The following is a 21,972-nucleotide window of genomic DNA, read 5'->3' as shown; positions in this document are numbered from 1 at the left end:
ACTCATAAGTGTTATCTTCACTGACTTATTCTCTGTATACAATACCATTTTTTCTCATTTTATGACTTTTGTCCTGAATTCCATATCCTTTGATATTAATATACTCATACCTGCTTTCTTTGTGTTTGTATTTCCTTGGTATACATTTAATTCTCAAGCTTTCCAAATCTTTTCTTTTGGATATGTCTCTTACATGGATCATGCATTTGGGTTTGCTGTGTGACCCATTCTGAAAACCATCTTCTGTTAATAGAGACTTAACTTTCTTAAAAATTATGTATGTATTTTGGAGCTGGAGGATGGTAGGAGAATTAATTTAAATACTAAATTTGCATCAACAATAGCAAAATCCAAGTAACTACCAAGCAACAGTTCTTTGAATCACTGGATTCTGGCTTTTCTATCCATAGAGCAGAGTGGATGTTGAAATAATGAGTAGCGTCGGGTCAGGCTGTCCTGAAAAGTGGTAGACAAAATAAAGAATAGAAAGTACCCACCTTCTTTTCCAGTCTGTCAATTAATTTCTGGAGTCTATTTATCTGGGTCATCCACTGGCTGTCTTCCTCCAGCAAGCCTGGGGGAAATCACAAGAGCAACATACTACACTTCAGGCAGAGGGGGGACGCTTGGTTATCTCAGTACTCCCCTTTGGCTCTGAAGGAGGAACACAGTGTCATTGGCTCGTCTACACATTTTACAAAACGTGTTCACATGAATGCTTTCTAACGTATTGATTGCTATAGATCTTGCCTCCCAGTGGGTTCAATTTCACAGGCCTGCTTTTTTATGTTGCTGTCTATACTGGCCTTTGATGTTCAAAAAAACAGATCCTGTTGAGCCTCTTTCACTACCTCATAAGACAGTTGGTTTTATTTTGAAAATAAGAAAGCCTCAATCAATAATTCTAAACTTGTAGGACAGGAAGTGAAACCATACCCCTGATCACAGTAAGGTATAAATTGCTATAAACCAAAAGCATACAGGAAAGACAGCTGGTGTCTCCCTTCCCAGGCATTAACCTGAGTGTAAACAGACTCTATAATGGCTCAGCAGTGAGAATGTAGACTGGAGCCTGTTGAACAATATTCATGTATGTGGTATTTAAATATATGTGTATTTACGTAGTATATATTTATGTGTGACCATATACATGGATACACAGATACAGCATATGTGTGTGTGTGTTACATATGTAACTTTTATTTATGTATCTGGTACGAGGTTAAACATTAGGTAAGTTCTGCTGCTATTGTTACTATTGTTATTAATACTATTACATAAAGTTATAATGGCACAAACATCCTGGCATCCTTATATATCTTAACTGTAGCTTTCTCAAAATATTTTCATGGATGTTTGCTGAAGTAAAATTATTGAATATTTCTTGAAATGGGGACGTGATTGAGTTCAAGACTATCATGTGCACTTTAGCTTTGAATGAATGAAGACTTAAATTATAAAGGGTTTGTGCTCTACATTAGAATTACTGGGGTGAAAAACTCTCAAAGCCCACCAAATAAACTGATATAAAAATTACAAAATGGTTATCATAAAAAATAGGAGGGAGGAGGAGGAGGGGGAGGAGAAGAAAGGGAGAGGGCAGGAGAAGGAAAGAGGACACCTGAAGAAGACATAGCAACATGTAAATAGAAGTTTATGTTTACTTTTTAACTCACAGATTAGTTAACCCGTTTCTTTTCTTTTCTTTTTTTTTTTTTTTTTTGACAGGCAGAGTGGACAGTGAGAGAGAGAGACAGAGAGAAAGGTCTTCCTTTTGCCATTGGTTCACCCTCCAATGGCCGCTGTGGCCAGCGCGCTGCGGCCGGCGCACCGTGCTGATCTGATGGCAGGAGCCAGGTACTTATCCTGGTCCAAGGGGTGCAGGGCCCAAGCACTTGGGCCCTCCTCCACTGCACTCCCTGGCCACAGCAGAAAGCTGGCCTGGAAGAGGGGCAACCGGGACAGAATCCGGCGCCCCGACTGGGACTAGAACCCAGTGTGCTGGCGCCGCAAGGTGGAGGATTAGCCTAGTGAGCCGCGGCGCTGGCCCAACCTGTTTCTAATATGATTCATTCCCAAAAAGATTTAAGATGACTGTACCATTGAAGTTACCAGGAAGGCTATTTTCTACTATCAGTTTCTAAATGGAGCCATCATTGTAATTTTTGAGTTCCATGTGTGGCAGGTTGTACTGTTGTTCCATGCTCTTCACTCTCTTCCTGAATGAACGTCTATGTATTTATCCTTCCTTTGGGCTATAGTTCTGCAGCATTCCTAAGATAACAGCTGCGCTACCTTTCCCTCCCCATTGTTACTGAGCTTGGCATGTGACTCTTTTGGCCAATGGAAAGCTAACATACAAGACACATATGCGGTGTTTTAAAATATGCTTGCATAATTTGGCCTGGCCACTTGTGCTTCTGATGCTCAGCTGGAGAACAAAAATGCTCTGGTTGTCACCCATCCCAGGAGGAGGCGACATGAGGAGTAGAGCTGAGCTTAACCTGCAGTCTGGAGTCATGCCTGGCTGGGATAGCCCAAACCACACCAACCACAGGCTCACCAGAAAGGAAAACAAATATTTGCAGTTGTAACTACTGAGAGTTTGAGGCTATTTAACAACAAAAATTCAGTCAGACTCCATATGTTCTTAAACAAATCATTTAGCTTTCTGGGCGTTGGTTTACCTCGGCTGTGAAATGGGAAACAGGAACTAACATCTTGTAAAGGTGTGATGATAAAATAAGGCTGCATCAAGAAAGCACTCTAAAATCTTAGACACGGTATCAATCAGCATATGGTTAGTACTTTTATTTTCTGAAATGTTAGATAGTTAAAGAGTCACATATGCTAAACTGATGTGTTCAACTGTTATATCTGTATGTACTAGGTTAATTAAAAATGTTCATGGAAAATAACATTAAAAATTTATTTTGGGTCAAAATGTTTGAAACCCATGGATACAAGGAAACCTTCAAAAAATTCATGAAAAATGCATATTATAAAGAAAATCATGCATGGGTTTCAAAATTTACTGTGTCAAACTTTAATTCCACTTTCCATAGTTTTTGAAGTACCTCATATGGTTATAGGTTTAATAAAACTCACTCCAATATTTAGCAACATGAGCTTGCATATTTAAAAATTTTTTAATAATTATAAATAACAAATTTGCATTTTAATGAGCTTCCAAGGATTTAGTTAAGGGTTAGCCCAATAAATCTTACCTGCACTGCACACTCCAGCAATACTAGTATGGCTAATCGTATCACAGCAGGAAACAAGGATCCCTATCCTAAAATGAATTTAAGGTATGCTTAGGGAGGCTTGGAGATCCAGCGCATATTGCAGGAAGCCTAATGGCCCTTTTGCTTCAGGATAATGAGGAGCTCTGTCAAGGTCAAGTCTTCTGGGTCTTAGCTGATGGAGTTACCTCCTTCCCTCTTCCCTATCTGTGTGTGCTTCCCAGGCGCACCTTCTAGGATTCTGATGGAACAAACGGTTAGGATCACCCTACTTAATGCCCTGCATTTTCTCCACTTCAGCCTTAAATTTAATTGTTATAAGGTATAGAGTTTCATTTCTGTTGTTGTCTTAGCTGTTTGTTAACATTATCGATTGGAAAATGCAAACTGAATTGGCTTTGAGAAAGAAAAAGCAAGGAAGGCTGCATTACCTGGACCACTGACATTAAACTGAGGGCTGTTCGGGGAGAAGCTGTTGTGCCTCTGGACTCGGCGGCTTGATCGTTTTCCAGGCCACTGGATTGACAGGACTTCTGGCTTGGTCGGCCCTTGCCTTGGACAACAGAGATTACATTTAACCTCAACGTCAGTGCTTTAGTCTCTTGCCTCACAGAACAGATCTTGAAGCATCAGTCACAAAGGTTTTCTAGTGCAGTGAAGTGAAAATTTATGAAAATTACTGCTTACAAACATGCTCCAGAGGCCCAAGGTAATTTGGTTTTATAATTTGTAAACCTAAGGAAGAAGAGATTTGGGGCTTTCTTTATTCTTAAAGTTATGAGTAAAAATTCTATTGAACTTTTAAGAAAAACTTCTTTTGTTGGCTAAACCATTGATGAAAAGATATGTTTATGTATGTTAATGTCATATTTTGCTTAATTTTGACACCTGTGGAGTTTCTTTAATTTTTAGTTTTTTAAAAAAAAATTTAATTAGTTTTTCACAGATTCAATATGGCATGCAGATACAATTCTAAGAACATAATGAGGGACTGTGGCACAGTAGGTTAAACATCTACCTGTGGCACCGGCATCCCATATGCATACTGGTTCAAGACCTAGCAGCTCCACTTCTGATTAGCTCTCCACTGTGGCCTAGGAAAGCAGTGGAATAGGTCCAAGTACTTGGGCCCCTGCACCTGTGTGGGAGACTCGGAAGAAGCTCCTGGCTTCTGTTTGGCCCAGCTCCAGCCATTGTGGCCATTTGGGGAGTGAACCTCCTCCCTCCCTCCCTGCCTCTGTCTGTTAACTCTGCCTTTCAAATAAATAAATCTTAGAAAAAAAGTTTAAAAAAATGAAGAACATAATCATATTCCCTTCATCCCTACTTTAGTGGTTTTTGATCAAAACTATATATTCATTTTATTTTATTTCATTATATTTATTTTTAAACATTTTATGTGGCTCTTAGGATCAATGTTTTAATCTTTTGGGTTTTTAAATATTTATTTATTTATTTGAAAGGCAGAGCTAGAGAGAGGCAGAGGCAGAGAGTCTTCCATCTGCTGGTTCACTCCCCAGATGGCTGCAAAGGCTGGATCTGTGCCGATCTGAACCCAGGAGCCAGGAGCCTCCTCCAGGTCTCCACGTGGGTGCAGGGTCCCAAGGACTTGGGCCATCCTCCACTGCTTTCCCAGGCCACAGTAGAGAGCTATATTGGAAGTGGAACAGCCAGGACTTGAACTGAAGCCCACATGGGATGCTGGCACTGCAGGTGGTGGCTTCACCAGCTACGCCACAGTGCTGGCCCCTATATCTTAAAGTCAAACAATTCTGCAAATTATATTTCACCAAGAGCTCCCTCCTGTCACCCACAGACCATACTCTCCGTACACAAAGGCAACGCTGGTTAGCTGCCGTTGACCTTTATATTCATATATGACATGTTTAAATTGCTATTTCTTCATTTTTAAGTTTTAGGCTTTATCAATTCACTTAATAACATGAAAAGTTGAAGCCAATGATACAGACATAGAAATGTTGTAAGTAACTGCCAGGAAGGCTGCTTAAAAAGATGGATTCAGTTGGGATGGAAACCTTTTGTTTTTCCTTATTCTTTTTTTGCTGGTCAGAATCCAGACATAATAGTTGGAAAACCAATAACTATGTATGTTGGACCATGAGGCAAACTTGAGTCACGCACTTAAAATACAAAAGGGACAGAAGGTCTATGACAAATTTGTAGAGATGTTATACTTGCCTTATGCTATCCCCACCAAATTTCTTTAGGAGGAGATAAAAAGTCACTATATGTTTAAGCCTCAGCATGTTTTTTTTTTTTTTTTTTTTTTTTTTTCCTGTTACAGGCACCAAATCTAATACTAATCTACAAGTCCAAAAACATTTTTTATTTATCAGCTAGGGAAGATTGCTTTAGCCTTTCTCCTGTGTTGGATTACCACCCTGCCCCTCCCAACAGGATTCTATTTCTTAGTTCACTCCTTGGCTTTGATGGAAAATACTCCACAATTGCTCTGTAAGAACTAGGGTAGCAGGGGAGATAAAAATCTTGGAACATTGCAAGTAGGAACACCTACTTTAATGGTGGTTTTATGGAGTAAAGAATTCTAAATTACAAATCATTTTGAAAAAGTTATTCCGTTGTGTTCTAGCCCCCCAGAGTCATCATTGAAACCTTACGGGTTTCTTGATCCTTTGCATATGACCCGATTTTTCTCTCTAGGAGGTTTTGGACACTTTCATCTCCAGCATTCTAAAATTGCTTCATGGCCTTGGTGTTGCACTTTTACTGCTCATTTTAATGGGCTATTGGCCTGTCACGCTAGAAACTCATGCCCTTGTTCTGAGAATTTTGCTCAAATCATTGCTTTGATAATTTGTCTCCATTCTTCTCTTTCCAGAATTGCCATTTTACTGAAATCAGACCTCTTAGACTAACCCTTTAGGTTATTTCTTATTTTTTATATCTTTCAGGAAACCTTATCACACTTTTATTTCCAAGCCTTCCTCAGAGAATTTCACTTTTGTAATCAGGTTTGACATTACCAAGAACTCTTCTATAACAGCACACTGTCCTTAATTCATAGATGTAATATCTTCTCCTGGCTTTCTGAGGGTTTTGATTTTCTCTTGAAAGTTTTCTTCTGCTCTCTGGATTATTTCTGTTTATTCCAAGATTCCTTCTTGTGTTTGATTTGTTCTTTTGCTTCTCCCCATACATTTCAGAAGGAGGAAATGCAAAGCTGATGGACCTGTCAACTTAGCCTCTACTGCAAAGTATCGTGTGCAGTCATTTCTTGGAGAAGGGGGATGTGACACCAGTGCCTGTAGAATCTGTCCTTGGCCTGATCAGGTCCCTCAAAGGAGCCCCTCTCAACTGGGGGGTATGAGCCTGGCTGTCCATGGTCTGGAAGCAGAGTAGGTAAAGAGATGGTCAGATTTACGGTTTAATATGGAGAACCTCACTTAATGTTTCCCTTTGTATTATTGCACCATACCCCAAGATGTATACATGTGCTTCTCCAGAGCACCACACACCTCCTCTAGGGTTCTTCAAGGATTGGAAGTGGCAGTGGTGTACAACAATGAGCGCAGCTGTGAACAATACATCAGGCCTACCTTTACCCTATCAGTGGCAAGTGCTACATGCAGCCAACTCTTGGAATACCAATTACATCATATCTTGCAGTGCAAAGTGCAAATTTCAGCTTTCTCAGAGCTTTTCATCAGTTTCCACTACATTCACCTTCCTTCCAGATTCCAGATGAGTTCCTTTTGCTCTTTTTTTATCCTTCTAATATTTGTGGGTTAATGCCTCTTTTTACCAATGTACCTTTTTTTTTTTTTTTTTTTTGGACAGGCACAGTGGATAGTGAGAGAGAGAGAGACACAGAGAAAGGTCTTCCTTTGCTGTTGGTTCACCCTCCAATGGCCGCCACGGCTGGTGCGCTGTGGCTGGCGCACCGCGCTGATCCGAAGGCAGGAGCCAGGTGCTTCTCCTGGTCTCCCATGGGGTACAGGGCCCAAGCACTTGGACCATCCTCCACTGCCTTCCCGGGCCACAGCAGAGAGCTGGCCTGGAAGAGGGGCAACCGGGACAGAATCCGGTGCCCCGACTGGGACTAGAACCCGGTGTGCCGGTGCCGCAAGGCGGAGGATTAGCCTAGTGAGCCACAGCGCCGGCCTACCAATGTACCTTTAATGTCATTATTTAGGATTTAGGGAGAGAACAAATCATACATTCTGTCTCCAATCTTTAAATCTTTTTATGGCATAATAAATCCTATCTTTGTGGTCAAACTAGTAGATGATTAGGACAGTCCTTCCTATGTTCAAGCAAAGGAAATTAAGCTGCCTGGACTTTTATAATTACTTGCAGGTAAAATCAAAGCTTTTTCTTACTCCTATAATAGCCATCAAAAAGAGAAAAATAAGTCCCAAGTCAAGAAATCCTCCCCATCGCTGATTATAAAAGAAATCTGGAAAACAGAGCAATCTTGCAGATTCCTTTACAAAAAGGAAATCCACATATAATTAAACTGTGTTCCCAGAACTCTACTTTGAGAAGAAGAGAGGCTGATGTAACAGGACATGGGTCCTCTAGAGAGAAACTTCAATATAGCATAATAATTATTGTCACTGGCTATTAGGTACTTTTAAAAGATGTGGAATTAAAGTGGCTCCCATTTAGCCAATTTTTCAGGATAGATAAAACAGGGTTGTAGAGCGCCACCTGAAAAATCTCTCTTCTGTGGCATTCCAGCTGTACACTTCTCTCTGAAATTGTCATTTTCACATGAATAGACACAGACATTTTGCCCAACATGGCATGTCTAAGTCCTTACTCCAGGAAGAATGATCCTGTGGGATTCTGCCCTGGGGCTGATAGACGGAATAGATGACTCCTCTGAACTGGTTATATCCAATGAGTCTTTTCATCCCTAGGTTTAACAGATATTAAATTGCAAAGGAATGTTGATGCTGAAGGGGAGTAAGTTATTGCAACCCTGGGGATTTTAACTGAATCTGTTGGTTACCACTCAGCTGTGCAGGGCCTCATGGAATCTTCCTTTATGACATTAAATTGATGAATTTTGGATACAGCGATTTGACCTCTCCTCACTGAGCCTTTTCTTCTTTCCTTAAATGCGTGCTACATATTATTGTTAGGATGGATTTTCCTTAGGATAGGATTTCCTTGACTTTGATCATTATGTTGTTCTTTTGTTTACAACCATTGGTGACAGTCTCTGAGAGGATCAAGTCTGGATGCACGTGTCCAGCTTTCAAGATCTTTTCTAACCCCACATGCTGGTTAGAGTGTCTCCTCACTGTCTCAGGTCCTCACCTACCTGTGTTCAATTCTCCTGGCCTGGAATTCCCTTTCATTTATTCAGAATTAAGTGTTTAGTTATGCCAAGTAGTGGGGAACAGTGCAAACTCTTTGCCAACTAAAAACAAAGTCTAACAGGGGAAATGAATAAGTAAGAGGTAAAGATAATGAGCTGTTAAGGCTTCCCAGAGCAAAGACTGCCCAAACAGTGATCAAATAAACTAAGGGGAGTTAGCCAGGTGAGACAGATGACGCAGACAGGGTGAGAAGACTGATCCCATCGGAGAATATCATTCTCCACTCAACTCCATCCTAAAGATCCAGTTCAAGTCTTGTGAACCCACATGATTTTTTTCTCCTTGATCTCTTGATTGGTGTCATGGAAAAGGATAGATATTTTTCTCTCTTTTCTCTTTTCTTCACTGCTGAGGGCACTGAGCTCTCTTCAGTTTGGTTTTGGAGGGTCAGCTGATAGGAAATGTAGCCTGGGGAGAGGAGACAGCCTCTCTATGTTTGGGCCTCAGTGTGGCTCATTTGAGACTTCACATTGGGAATAATGGCCATAAACACATAGTATACCTGGTTTTCCATTTGCTTGTTGCTACTTTTTTTTCCAAAGCCTCTGGGGAGGATTATCACAGATTGGACAATCCTGGGTCTCAGTAAAATACTACACAATAGCATTTCCCAGACTGACATCAGACCTGTAATAGTGCCTGTTATTTCAAGATGTTTTTGAGCTAGAAACCTAGGAGTGAAAGGTTCATTACTCCTCTGGTGTCTTCTTTTTTTGAATTCCATATTATCATGCTCCTTCTAATTAAACACAGCTGCTCTGCAGCTGTTGGCAGCAATCACAAGCGTTCAGGGCTAACCTGTGGCCTAACACAAAGAATAGTTGTTCATTAAACACCGTTCAGTGGTGGTAAATGCAGAGCACACGTTTGCAGATGACAACATGAAAAAGTACAGAGGACGAAGGTGGAGCAGAGTGCTTTTTCAAGTTTCTCAGGTGGTAAATTTCTGATTCTAAAAAGGGAGAATCCGTTTTATTCCCAAAGTCTAAACAAAAGAAACAACAAAACAGGCTTCCTCTTCTCATTAGGCACAAGAAATCAATTTCATTGTGTTTTAAGAAATTCAGTTACTCTCTGCTCAGAGCTGAGGAGCTGGGCTGTTGCTATTCCAAAGCCAATTGTTAACACTTTACCATTTGAGATGGAGCCACCCTATGCAGTGAAAAGAGGAAGTTTAAAAGTGTGGATGCTACTCAGATCAATTGGAGAGCCCTTCCCTGCGATCAGCAGCTGCACAACCTCATTAGATTCTGGAATTACAGACTTTTTTGTTAGAATTTTGGTGGTACTCACCCTTTCTGACATTGTAAACACATGGTTGAAAATTCTATATTTTAGAGATGTCCTAATAATCATGTATCCATTTAGAAAAATTGGCCCTACTAGTATATCATCAGCCTGTTCAAAAAAAACTTACTGAGTGTTTATCACTAGTAAAAGATGCAAAAGTTTTATCAGGTGCATCTGTAGGTTTAAAGTAATTAGCCAATATATCTGCCAAAATAAGCTACAAGAGGGAGTGCTTTGCCAAGACCTTCTGCAGCTTATTGTAAACAATGAGAATGCAAGAAAGGACTGGCTGGGCTGATTTTGATATCTGCCTTATACATTTCTTGTATAGGTTTCTCTTTGACATTATTGCTTTGTTTATATAACCATTGATCTTCTCAGTGATACTTATTGGTGACTGAATTCTGAAATCTTACCTATCACTCATTTTTCTGTATTTCCTTAAATACTTAGACTGAGTTCTCAAGTATCCCTAACAGATCCAAGGTCACTTTGTCTGAATGGCTTTTCCCATCATTTCCATATTTTCAAGTAATACCCATTTGTGAAACAAATTTGAATGTCACAGAGAATCTCTGCAAAATGGAATTTCATACTTGTATCCATAATTTTTTAATATTTTACTCATCTGAAACCCATTGGCAATTTATTTGCCCTTCTCCATTATTTTTATCAATTTGTATCCTGTAGTATAGATTTAGTGTTTATGTTTTAGATATGTAATAAAATTTAACTTCCTTAATGACTAGCATATGTTAATGGTATCTTTATATCTTCCCTAGTGTCTTTTAAAGTCTGTCCCACCTATGAAATCCTCAATTTTTTTAAATAAATGATGGACAGTAAAAGAAACATAGAATGGTCTTTTCAGAAGCAAATAATCAGGTAAGCACCCAGAAGGGGCCCCTGCCATTCTTTTTTAGTCAACTAATTATCATTTTTAGTTTGCACTAGTATAAGGACTAGTCCCTCCATAAACATGGAGTCACTTAAAAAAACCAAACCATCATATGAAAACATTTAGTTGCCTTTCTTGGCGAGTTTGCTCCTCTGTAGTTTCCATGGCACATTCCAAGGAATTCTGGAGAGACTGCAGCTGATTCATAGTCTCCTTCAATAAAAATCGAGTTACAAATTGTTCCAGATTGGAGGCTTCTTGGTAGTCCTAAGGGCAACAAAACAGATGGAATTAGAGTATTGTCAGGGAAAAACACCAGGAATGGTTTCCTCCCCAGGCACCATTATTCTCAGATTAGTCCATCAGTGGGAGAGTAGAGGGAAAGAGAAGAGATGTGGTGGGCTGTGGTGACTTTGGCAGAGTTCTAACCACCTACCATAAGTTGATGGAAAGAACTGCTTAAGGGACTAGAAACCTGTACCTTCTTCAAGGTTAGATTAAGACGCAAAAGGCAGAAGTAACTCAAGGTTTGTCCTATGTTTCATTTAAATGATGACCAGCTATCATATGTTTTCTCTATTAGCAACAAAATGCAGTCACGTTTCAGCAATTGGCTTAATTCCCTCTGGATGTATTTATTATGCGTGATCTGTATTATGCTGAAGTCAAAGGAAATTATGTGTAGTTATTTTGAAATTCAGAAAAATGTTAGGCTTGGAATGTTTAAACAGCTTACTAAATCTGCTAATGTCCCTCTTTGACTAATTTTACCTGAAGCTCATTTGCAACTAATTTCTACCATAACACATCAGCCACAAAAGCACCATTCCTGCAGTTCCAAGTCTCCACAGAGATCACTACAGAATTGATAACTGGGCTTGCAAATTTGGTCAAGGTAGCTGGACGAGCTGTGGGTGGTAATAACTGCTGCTCTTGTTTTCTAAAGTCTCAGGCAGGGATGGGCATTTGGCACAGTGGGTAAGTTGCCACTTATAACCACATCCCAAACTGGAGTGTGCGGTTCTAGTCCTGGCTCCTCTGCTTCGGATTCAGCTTCCTGTTGGTATGCACCCTGAGAGGCAGCAGGTAACAGCTCAAGTAGTTGGGTCCCTGGCACCTATGTGGGAAACCTGGATGGAGTTCCATGCTTCCAGCTTTGGCCTTGTGGGAATGTGGGGAGTAAATCAGCAGATGGAAGGTGTCTCTCTTAATGTCTTTCAAATAAATACTTTCAAAATTTAAAAATGAATTTTTAAGGTGAACCAAGAAAGAAAATCAGGTTGATGTGGAACGTCATGGTTTTAGAGCCATCCTTTCAAGCATGGGACCAGTTACTTAAATCTGTTTTCTGAGAGTCTTGGATGGGAATGGTATATTCAAGTTCAGCCAAGAGAAAAAATTACTTAGCTCTGTCTCTAAACAAAATGACTTTGTTGTTGGTTGAAAATATAAAACTTAAAGGAATGATGGTGACATGATAATGCCATGAGTCATTATGTGCTAGGGAGTCTTAGGGCACGGTTGTAAACCCAAATATATTTTAGTTATTTAGCCTCTCTCCTATTTCTCACTTATCAATCAGGCATGCATTGCAACTTAAAACTTTGTATGCTTCTATCAACTCCAGATAAGGAAGCACAGTTCAGTGTTTCCTAATCTAAATTACTCTGGAATTTTCCTGTTAACAGAAGCAGTTAGTATCATTGTAAAAAAAAAAAATGCTTTCCTAATTTGAAATGGTGAATAGTTTTTTTTTTAAAGATTTTATTTATTTGAAAAGTAGAGTTACAGACAGTGAGAAGGAGAGACAGAGAGAAAGGTCTTTCATCGACTGGTTTAACTCCCAAATGGCCGCAATGGCCGGAGCTGAGGCAATTTGAAGCCAGGAGCTTCTTCCGTGTCTCTCACACGGGTGTAGGGGCCCAAGGACTTGATCCATCCTCCACGGCTTTCCTAGGCCATAGCAGAGAGCTGGACCAGAAGAGGAGCAGCTGGGACTAGAAACAGCACCCATATAGGATGTCAGCACTGCAGTCAGAGGATTATCCTACTGCGCCACAGCACCAGCCCCGAAAATTTTTAATCATCAGTCTCTGTCAGCTCATTCTTTGGAAGTAACAACTCAGGAAATTTCTTAACTGCCATAACTAATAGTCATGTTTAAAAATTAAAAACTGGAATATTTTAACTCCGTTTAAGATCCTTACCATGAAACAAGGATTATATGCCAATAAGAATTTTTGCTTCCTATTTATTGGAAATACAAACTTCAAAAGATTTTTTAACATATTTAAAATTTTATAGAAAGGGGGCAAATTTCATATACTTTATGTACACAGTTTTAAGTGCATAATAACACTCCTTTAAATCAAGGAAACCTTTGCTTTGAGTTGGAAAGAAAATGTGGTGATAGAAGGAAAAGTTTGATTCTTTAAACATCATTATTTCCATTTCACCAGTACATATTTTTAAATTAAAATTAAAATAAAGACAAAACATAATTGCAGAGTCAGAGATTGTGCCAATTTTATTTGCATTTCAGTATATACTATGACTAATCCAAAGCAAGTGATCAAAAGTTTTATACCCATTTGTAGGCAGCTTTGAAAAGTGAAAGCATATATTTATGGAACAATGAAGTATAGTGTTGACTTTATTCTTTTCTCATTTAAATGTTACATATTTCTCATGTCACAACCATACAAAAATTTGGTTTCTTTTTTTTCTTTTAGTCAATTTAAACACTCCAGTCAATGCAATTTGATTGTAGCTTCTTAGACGCAAAGGTCATGTCTTAACACTTACACTCCTCACAGTGCCCAGATTAGCTACTCATTCAATACTTGAATATAGATTCCTAACCATGAGACATTATTTTTATTTGCTATTGTAATTTCACATAGATATATTTTGTTAATGTTAAAGATATTTAAGGAAAGTTGTATGAGACAATTGGCTCCTCCACCATTGCCCCATCATAGCAAACAGCAAATTGTTATACTCTACTTCTATCTGATGAGAGTTTGCTGTCTCTATTAGTCACTAGCCAGATAACATTAAGAAATTGCTGGGGCCAGCACTGTGACATAGTGGGTAAAGCCACGGCCTGCAGTGCTGGCATCCCATATGCACACTGCTTTGAGTCCCAGGTTCTGCACTTCTGATCGAGCTTTCTGCTATAGCTTGGGAAAGCAGTAGAGAATGGCCCAAGTCCTTGGGCCCTTCCACCTGCGTGGGAGACCTGGAAGCTCCTGGCTTCAGATCTGCCCAGCTCAGGCCGTGTTGGGAGTGAACTAGTGGATGGAAGACCTCTCTCTGCTTCTGCCTCTCTGTAGCCCTGCCTTTCAAATAAATAGTTTAAAAAAAGAAAAGAATGGTACAAACTATTGGTTCATATTTGTGATGTAAATGTTGATGTCTTCACATTGAGAGAAGAGGGTGTATTAGGCTCTGGAGTATTACAATTTTTGAATTAGTTATGAAAATGTGCTGTTATATGCTGCCTTTTGGTGATAAGGGGAAACAAGAGCTTATTTTCCAATATTGTTACTTTTCCTTCCAGACTCAGCTCATGACACTGTCTCTGTACAGCTTTTCTTCCCCTTGACCCACTACAGAATGAGACATACTTTGTGTGTTCCTACAACACTTTTCCAATACCTAGGGTAGAGGATTGATCATTTCATGCTGTATCCGTTGTTCACTTGTCTATCTCCCCATGTTAGGCCAGATCCTTCAGACTAGAGAAAACTTACAGAGTAGGTGAGGAATAAAGTGACACATGGAGAGTAAGATACCACTGGGAGGGTCAAAAGCCTGGGATGGCTTTTGTCACTCATCAGTTACCAGCTGCCTCCCTGGGATCTGGCCCTTGCCGGTTGGAGCAGCTGCTTCCCAACTTGCCCAGTCATATGGGCTCTGGAATAAAGGGAAACACAGATTGGTTCTTAACAGATTGTTTCTCCTTATTTCATGTTCTAGACCATTTGTTAGTCTTCTTCCCTTCCCTTATTCTGAATCTTAGGGTTTGGGACTGCAGAGACCCAGGTGGCATAGACCCAATCCCCCTTCTCTTCTCTCAGATACACAGATGTTCCTTTGGAAGGCAGTGGCAAAAGAAACACATGGAAAATTAAATAGATAACAAGCTGGAAAATGTCAAAGCTTGGCTTTTTTCTTCTCAACAAATGTGTTGGTTGTGGTAGTACAAAAAGGGAGCTTTGTATCCTTGACTGCAAAGAAGACTAGTAGACTGGTGTATGGCATGTGTTCCTTTAAGTAAAACCTAGAATCGCAAGAAAACTTCTACTGTCTAATCAGAAAAAAAGTAGAAACTGTTAATCAAGTAGCATTAAAGCTTCTGTTTTTTGTCTGTGAAAAGCCAGAATGTAAACATTTCAATTTGCATGTTTCATTTTGTGGAGCTAGAATAGGGTTAATAGAATAAGGTTCATTCAAGTCAAAAATCCTAGCACTGGAAGCACAATGCTTTGAAAATTGGGTTTCTTAGGGTTCTGTCTGTGTGCATCTTAACTGTCAGCTCATTTCTCCATAAGCAATCTCTTCCCATCTGGTTGATGGAAGAGTAGAGACCATAGCTATTAACCCACTATGAATCATTGAGTTAATTAGGAAAATCAGAGCATCAGACTTCCCTGTTTGTGTAGCCCTATTTGAAAGCTAATCAAGTCAGTGACATCTAGTCTCATCATATCTTGTTTATAGGATCACATGCAATCACATTTAGCAGGGGGTACTGCTTCTGACTGGCTTTTGATCTAAGCCCCTGCAGCTCTCACTATTCTTGAATGAGACATCTGCATCAGCTTCTGTAACAAGAAGAGAAAAATCACTTTACAAAGATAGGGTTATCTTTTTCTCTTTGACTCTTCTCCAACTTACTTTTAAAAATACTAATAAGGTGGGGCTGGCATGGTGGCACAGGTTAATCCTCTGCCTGCGGCGCCAGCATCCCACATGGGCGCTGGTTCTAGTCCCGGTTGCTCCTCTTCCCATCCACCTCTCTGTGCCTCGGAAAGAAGCAGAAGATGGCTCAAGTCCTTGGGCCCCTGCACCCCTGTGGGAAACTGGAAGAAGCTCCTGGCTCCTGGCTTCAGATTGGCGCAGCTCCGGCCATTGTGGCCATATGGGGAGTGAACCAACAGAAGGAAGACCTTTCTCTCCGTCTCTCCCTCTCACTCTCTGTAACTCTACCTCTCAAATAAATAAATAAATAAATAAAATCATTTAAAAATATTAATAAGGCTTATACTCAATATCCAAGTCCTACTTCTTTTTAAATAGTCTTAGGCTTTCATTTTAAATAACACATATGTACATATACATATACATGTATATATTCATACTGGTAGAACACTATATAAAATTTGAGCCTTGGGGCCAGCACTGTGGTACAGCAGGTTAACGCCCTGGCCTGAAGTGCCGGCATCCCATATGGGCGCCAGTTCTAGTCCCGGCTGCTCCTCTTCCAACCCAGCTCTCTGCTGTGGCCTGGGAAAGCAGTGGAGGATGGCCCAAGTCCTGGGGCCCCTGCACCTGTGTGAGAGACCCGGAAGAGACTCCTGGCCCCTGGCTTCGGATCGGTGAAGCTCCGGCTGTTGCAGCCATCTTGGGAGTGAGCCATAGGATGGAGGACCTCTCTCTCTCTGCCTCTACTCTCTCTGTGTAACTCTGACTTTCAAATAAATAATTTTTTTTTTTAAAAATTGAGCCGTAATAAAGAATTTAAAGAACTGGTTCTTTTTCCCACTTTTGATTAATTTTATACACAGAAGACCAACTCTTTAGTAAGTAAACTGCTCAACAAATTGCACAGAAAAAACAAAACTATTCCTCAATAGTTGAGACAAGGGCTAGAATTGGTTATTAAATGTCTTAAAATGAACTGAGATTAACTCCAGATATATCTTAGGAAATCCTAGATGGTAAAACAGGAGAGAAAAATAATTCCATAACACAGATTTCCAAGGATTGAGGGGATTATAGATTCTTAGGTTAGTGAGACAGCTTATAATTTTGGAATACCATATTATTCAATATCAGTAAGTTGAAATAATGTATAAGCATCTTTTTACCCCTAATTTTCTACAGTTTGAAATCAGAAAATACTTTAGAAATGAATCACTTATTTTTTAAAAATATTTTTTATTCACTTGTTCATTTAAAAGGGTGGGGGGTTGATCTTCCATCCTCTGGTTCACTCCCCAAATAGCTGCAACAGCCATATCTGGGCAAGGCAGAATCCAGTGATCCAGGAACCCCGTCCTGATCTCTCACATGGGTGGCAAGGGTTCAAATGTTTGGGCTGTTTTCTGATACCTGCTCAGATGCATTAGGAAGAAGCTAGAGCAGAGGTGGAGTAGCTAGGACTTGAACGAACACTTGGATATGGGATTCTGGCATCAGAAGTGGCAGCTTAGATTGCTGTGCTACAATACCAGCCCCTCTGATTAATTTTATTGTTTAAGATCTTTACTTGGACAAATTCCATCGTGAAAAGCTCATCCTAGAATTCTTAAGGACTTATTTCATGTATGCTTCTTTTCTCTGGTTCCTTCTATTGATCTGACTCACATCAGGAGACCCTAACACAAAAATGGGAGCTTTGGGATATTTTTGTCTAAATAATAATCCCATTATGCTGGGAATTAATGCTCTTCAAACAAGCAGAATTTTAGAAAAATTTACATAGGTATGAGGATGAGGACATCTACAGAGTAAGCCCAAATCTAGAGATTGATACCTAACAGATGAAGACCCCAGATCATATTCATCGGAATCTAATAGCATAGTATGGTTTTGAAGAATCTGGGTCTGAAGATAGTCACACAAAAGTTCTGATCTGTAATTGTGCCACTCAACAGCTGTGTGAACTTGGGAAAGCATCCAAGCTAAGTCCTTATTTCCTTAACAGAGGAAGAATAGACATTATAAACTTACTATGAGGATTAAATAAATGTATATAGCATACCAAGCACAAAGTATGGTGTTTCATAGTTTTGATAAATGTTTATTCTTAATACTTCTAAGGCACAGGAGAAGGCATATTACAAAGTGTAACAGATTACTGGCTCAAAATTCACAAGACCTGAGTTTCTCTGATGTGATGATAGCTCATCTCAGAATTATTGCTAGAATAAATGTATAGCTGGTAGTCTTGCCACCTGTCAACTCCCACCATTGAGATCTGAGATGCCATCTGCCAGGAGGCCTTCACAGAACCGGCAGAAGCCAGTACTCCAGATTGTGAGTTAAATAAACCTAATGTCTTTACCAATCATCCAACCTTAGGGATTTTGTTACAGCAACTAAAAATGGACTAATACAAACTGTGGAGAAATACGGCATGTTAAAGGGATGTCCTAATTCCCCAAATGAAGACTACTGCAGAATACAAATTCCTCAAAATGTCTAGCTGATGACTGACAGCTGTAAATATTAAGCTCAGGACCCAGTCCAGCCAAGTAGCTCAACCTGCCCAAACCCAAGCGTCAGCAAGACACAAGGCAAGGGAATAAGGAATACCTGAAAATCAGCACTGAGGATAACCATTTGGATTTTTTGTTTTTAACTTTAAAAACTGTTTTATTTTAGGAGAGGCACCAAGGTGATCGAATAAGAAAGGAGCTTACTGCTCTAGTCTAGGGGAAGATAGTTTTAAAAAAAGTGGAGAGAGAACAATCTCAGGGAAGAGTTAGGGAGAAAATGGCAGAGGGAACACCATGCAGGGATACTGTGGATGTACCATGGAGGGTGTGGATGTGCGCAATTCAAGAACCCAGCAGCCAAGAGCCTCAGCACCAGCTTTGGAGAGTAAGGTGAGCCCAGAATGTAGCAGCCCAAGCCACTGGCGATAAAGCTATGGGAAGAGGCTGGCATGGAGGACACTATACCTGCCAACCTAGAGGGAAAAAAACGGGTCATACTTCTCTTTCCCCAACCACCCAGCACCCGTGTCCTATAACAAGCTGAGAATGGGAGGGTGTCATTTTGGACATTCGTTACAGCTGCACCAGCTTCTGTCCACGTGTCCAGCAACCAGCCAGGAGGAGAAGCCTGAGTCTGACTGGGAGAACTGGCCGGTGGCTGGGTGGTTTACTAGGGGAGCCTTGTGTGCTGGGACTGTGAAAAAACTGTGGCTGTGTGTGAGGGCACAGGATGTGGCTGAGTCTTTGGGAAGTCACTGTGGGCAGTTCCACAAACTCAGGGACCCCTGGTGAGAGTCACTGCTATGGTACCTGTGCTTATACCAAGGACTGTATGGATTCTTTGTGTACTTCTTGTGGTAGCATGGATGATTATTGTACCCACTGGGGTTAGCACATAGCATTGTTCTCCTTGGAGGAGAGGACTTGATCGTGAGACTACGACAACAGAGCTGAGCAAACCTCCCCTCTGATAAAAAACAGAGAGATTTATCATGCCCAACTTGAGTGTCACCTTGGATACTCCCCTCACCCTGGAGCGTTAGAACAGAGCTCCCTGGCCATACCCAGCACATGCCTTATGGTATTCACTGGAAGAGTAGACACTCCACTGATCCACAAAGTCATAGTCAAAAGATAAAAGCCATCAGAGGGGGAAAAATCAAAAGTATTTTCACAAATACAAAAATAAATGCAGCAACTCAAGAAATGAGAATAAGGAAGACAATATGATGCCCTCAAAGGAACACAACAACACTTCAATACTAGAATGTAAAAATGAAGAGTTTGGCCGGTGCCGTGGCTCAATAGGCTAATCCTCTGCCTTGCGGCACTGGTACACTGGGTTCTAGTCCCGGTCGGGGCGCCGGATTCTGTCCCAGTTGCCCCTCTTCCAGGCCAGCTCTCTGCTATGGACTAGGAGTGCAGTGGAGGATGGCCCAAGTGCTTGGGCCCTGCACCCACATGGGAGACCAGGGGAAGCACCTGGCTCCTGCCATCGGATCAGTGCGGTGCGCTGGCCGCAGTGTGCCGGCCGTGGCGGCCATTGGAGGGTGAACGAATGGCAAAGAAGACCTTTCTCTCTGTCTCTCTCTCACTGTCCACTCTGCCTATCAAAAATAAAAATAAATAAAAATAAAAAGAGTTTGAAGAAATGCCAAATGGGAATGTAAACTGGGAAAATCATTATGGATGACAGTTTAGATATACCTCAGAAATCTGAATATAGTCATACCATACAATCCAGCAATGCTACTTATTACCCAAGGGAAATGAAATCAGCAAATAAAAAGAGTTATCTGTACCCCCATGTTTATTGTAGCTCAATCCACAATAGCTAAGACATGAAATCAACCTAAATGCCCATCAACTGAAGACTGGATAAAGAAATTGTGTACTCTATAGGAATACTATACAGCAGTCAAAAACAATGAAATCTGGTCATTTGCAACAAAATGGAGGAATGTGGAAAACATCATGCTGAGTGAAATAAGCCAGTCCTAAAGGGACAAATATCATATGTTCTCCCTGATTGGTGACAACTAACTGAGCACCAAAAAGAGAACCTGTTGAAGTGAAATGGACACTATCAGGAATGGTGACTTGATCAGCCCTTGCCCTGACTGTTAATGAACAACTTAATACTTTATCCCTTTTAGTATTTTTTCTGTTTGTCTTACTTAATACTATTGGTTGAATTCTGTAATTAATACACCTTTATTCTTAAGTGTTGAAACTTAACTGAAAAGTGATCCCTGTTAAATATAAGAATGGGAATAAGAGAGGGAGAAGATGTACAATTTGGGCCATGCTCAAGCTGACTTTCCCCAAATGGTATAGTTAGAAACATACCAGGGGATTCCAATTCAATCCCATCAAGGTGGCATGTACCAGTGCAATCTCACTAGCCCACTGGATCAATTTCTGTCACAATTGATCATAATGATAGGTCTAAGAATCAAAGGGATCACAGAAAGAAGACTAGTGTCTGCAAATACTAACTGATAGAATAAAAAAGGAAGAGAACGATCCAACATGGGAAGTGGGATACACAGCAGACTCATAGAATGGCGGATGTTCTAAACAGCACTCTGGCCTCAGAATCAGCCCTAAAGGCATTCGGATCTGGCTGAAAAGCCCATGAGAGTATTTCAGGGATGGAAAGCCAAGACACTCTGGAAAAAAAATGACCTAAATGAAAGATCTCCATGATTGAGATCTCAGCCGAAAGTACAGGCCATCAAAGAAGGAGGTACCTGTCTCTGAAGGGAGGAGAGAACTTCCACTTTGACTATGACCTTGTCTAAATATGATCAGAGTTGGGCCGGCGCCGCGGCTCACTAGGCTAATCCTCCGCCTAGCGGCGCCGGCACACCGGGTTCTAGTCCCGGTCGGGGCGCCGGATTCTGTCCCGGTTGCCCCTCTTCCAGGCCAGCCCTCTGCTGTGGCCCGGGAGTGCAGTGGAGGATGGCCCAGGTGCTTGGGCCCTGCACCCCATGGGAGACCAGGAAAAGCACCTGGCTCCTGGCTCCTGCCATCGGATCGGTGCGGTGCGCCGGCCGCAGCTCGCCGGCCGCGGCGGCCATTGGAGGGTGTACCAACGGCAAAGGAAGACCTTTCTCTCTGTCTCTCTCTCTCACTGTCCACTCTGCCTGTCAAAAAAAAAAAATAAAAAAAATAAAAAAAAAAAAATAAAAAAAAAAATAAAAAAAAAATAAATATGATCAGAGTCAGTGAACTCAAAAGGCTTCCATAGTCTTGGCAACTCATGACAAGATCCTAGGGTGATTACTGATGCCATAAACAAGAGTGTCAATTTGTTAAGTCAACAACAGGAGTCACTGTGCACTTACTCCTCATGTAGTATCTCTGTTCTTAATGTGCTGTACATAGTGATTTAATGCTATAACTAGTACTCAAACAGTATTTTTCATTTTGTGTTTCTATGTGGGTTCAAACTGATGAAATCTTTACTTAATATATAATAAATCGATCTTCTGTATATAAAGAGAATTGCAAATGAACCTTGATGTTAATGGAAGGGGAGAGAGAGCGGGGGGGTAGGAGGGAAGTTATGGGGTGGGAAAAGCCATTGTAATCCGTAAGCTGTACTTGGAAATTATACTCATTAAAGAAAACAATTTGTTAATCTGGCCCTCACAGCTAGCTAGTAACTTTACCTAGGCAAAATTCCACACTGACAATACTTTCTCTGCAAATAATTT

At 40.7% G+C, this 21,972-nt stretch overlaps 1 protein-coding gene across 1 annotated transcript in view; it reads right to left on the bottom strand.

The window, feature by feature from the left end:
• NECAB1 (N-terminal EF-hand calcium binding protein 1) overlaps positions 1-21,972 on the bottom strand; it is a 228,087-nt gene that overhangs the window by 42,676 nt on the left and 163,439 nt on the right. The window contains exons 6-8 of the mRNA XM_002710683.5: positions 10,933-11,069; positions 3,677-3,798; positions 498-574 (exon numbers count right to left, since the gene is read on the bottom strand). Coding sequence (XP_002710729.2) covers positions 498-574; positions 3,677-3,798; positions 10,933-11,069 — 336 coding nt within the window. The remainder of the gene's footprint in view (positions 1-497; positions 575-3,676; positions 3,799-10,932; positions 11,070-21,972) is intronic.

The sequence above is a fragment of the Oryctolagus cuniculus genome, chromosome 6, assembly GCF_964237555.1.
Source record: "Oryctolagus cuniculus chromosome 6, mOryCun1.1, whole genome shotgun sequence".
NCBI lineage: Eukaryota > Metazoa > Chordata > Mammalia > Lagomorpha > Leporidae > Oryctolagus > Oryctolagus cuniculus.
Note: the sequence above shows the minus strand (reverse complement) of the source record. Positions and strands in the feature narration are given on the sequence as shown.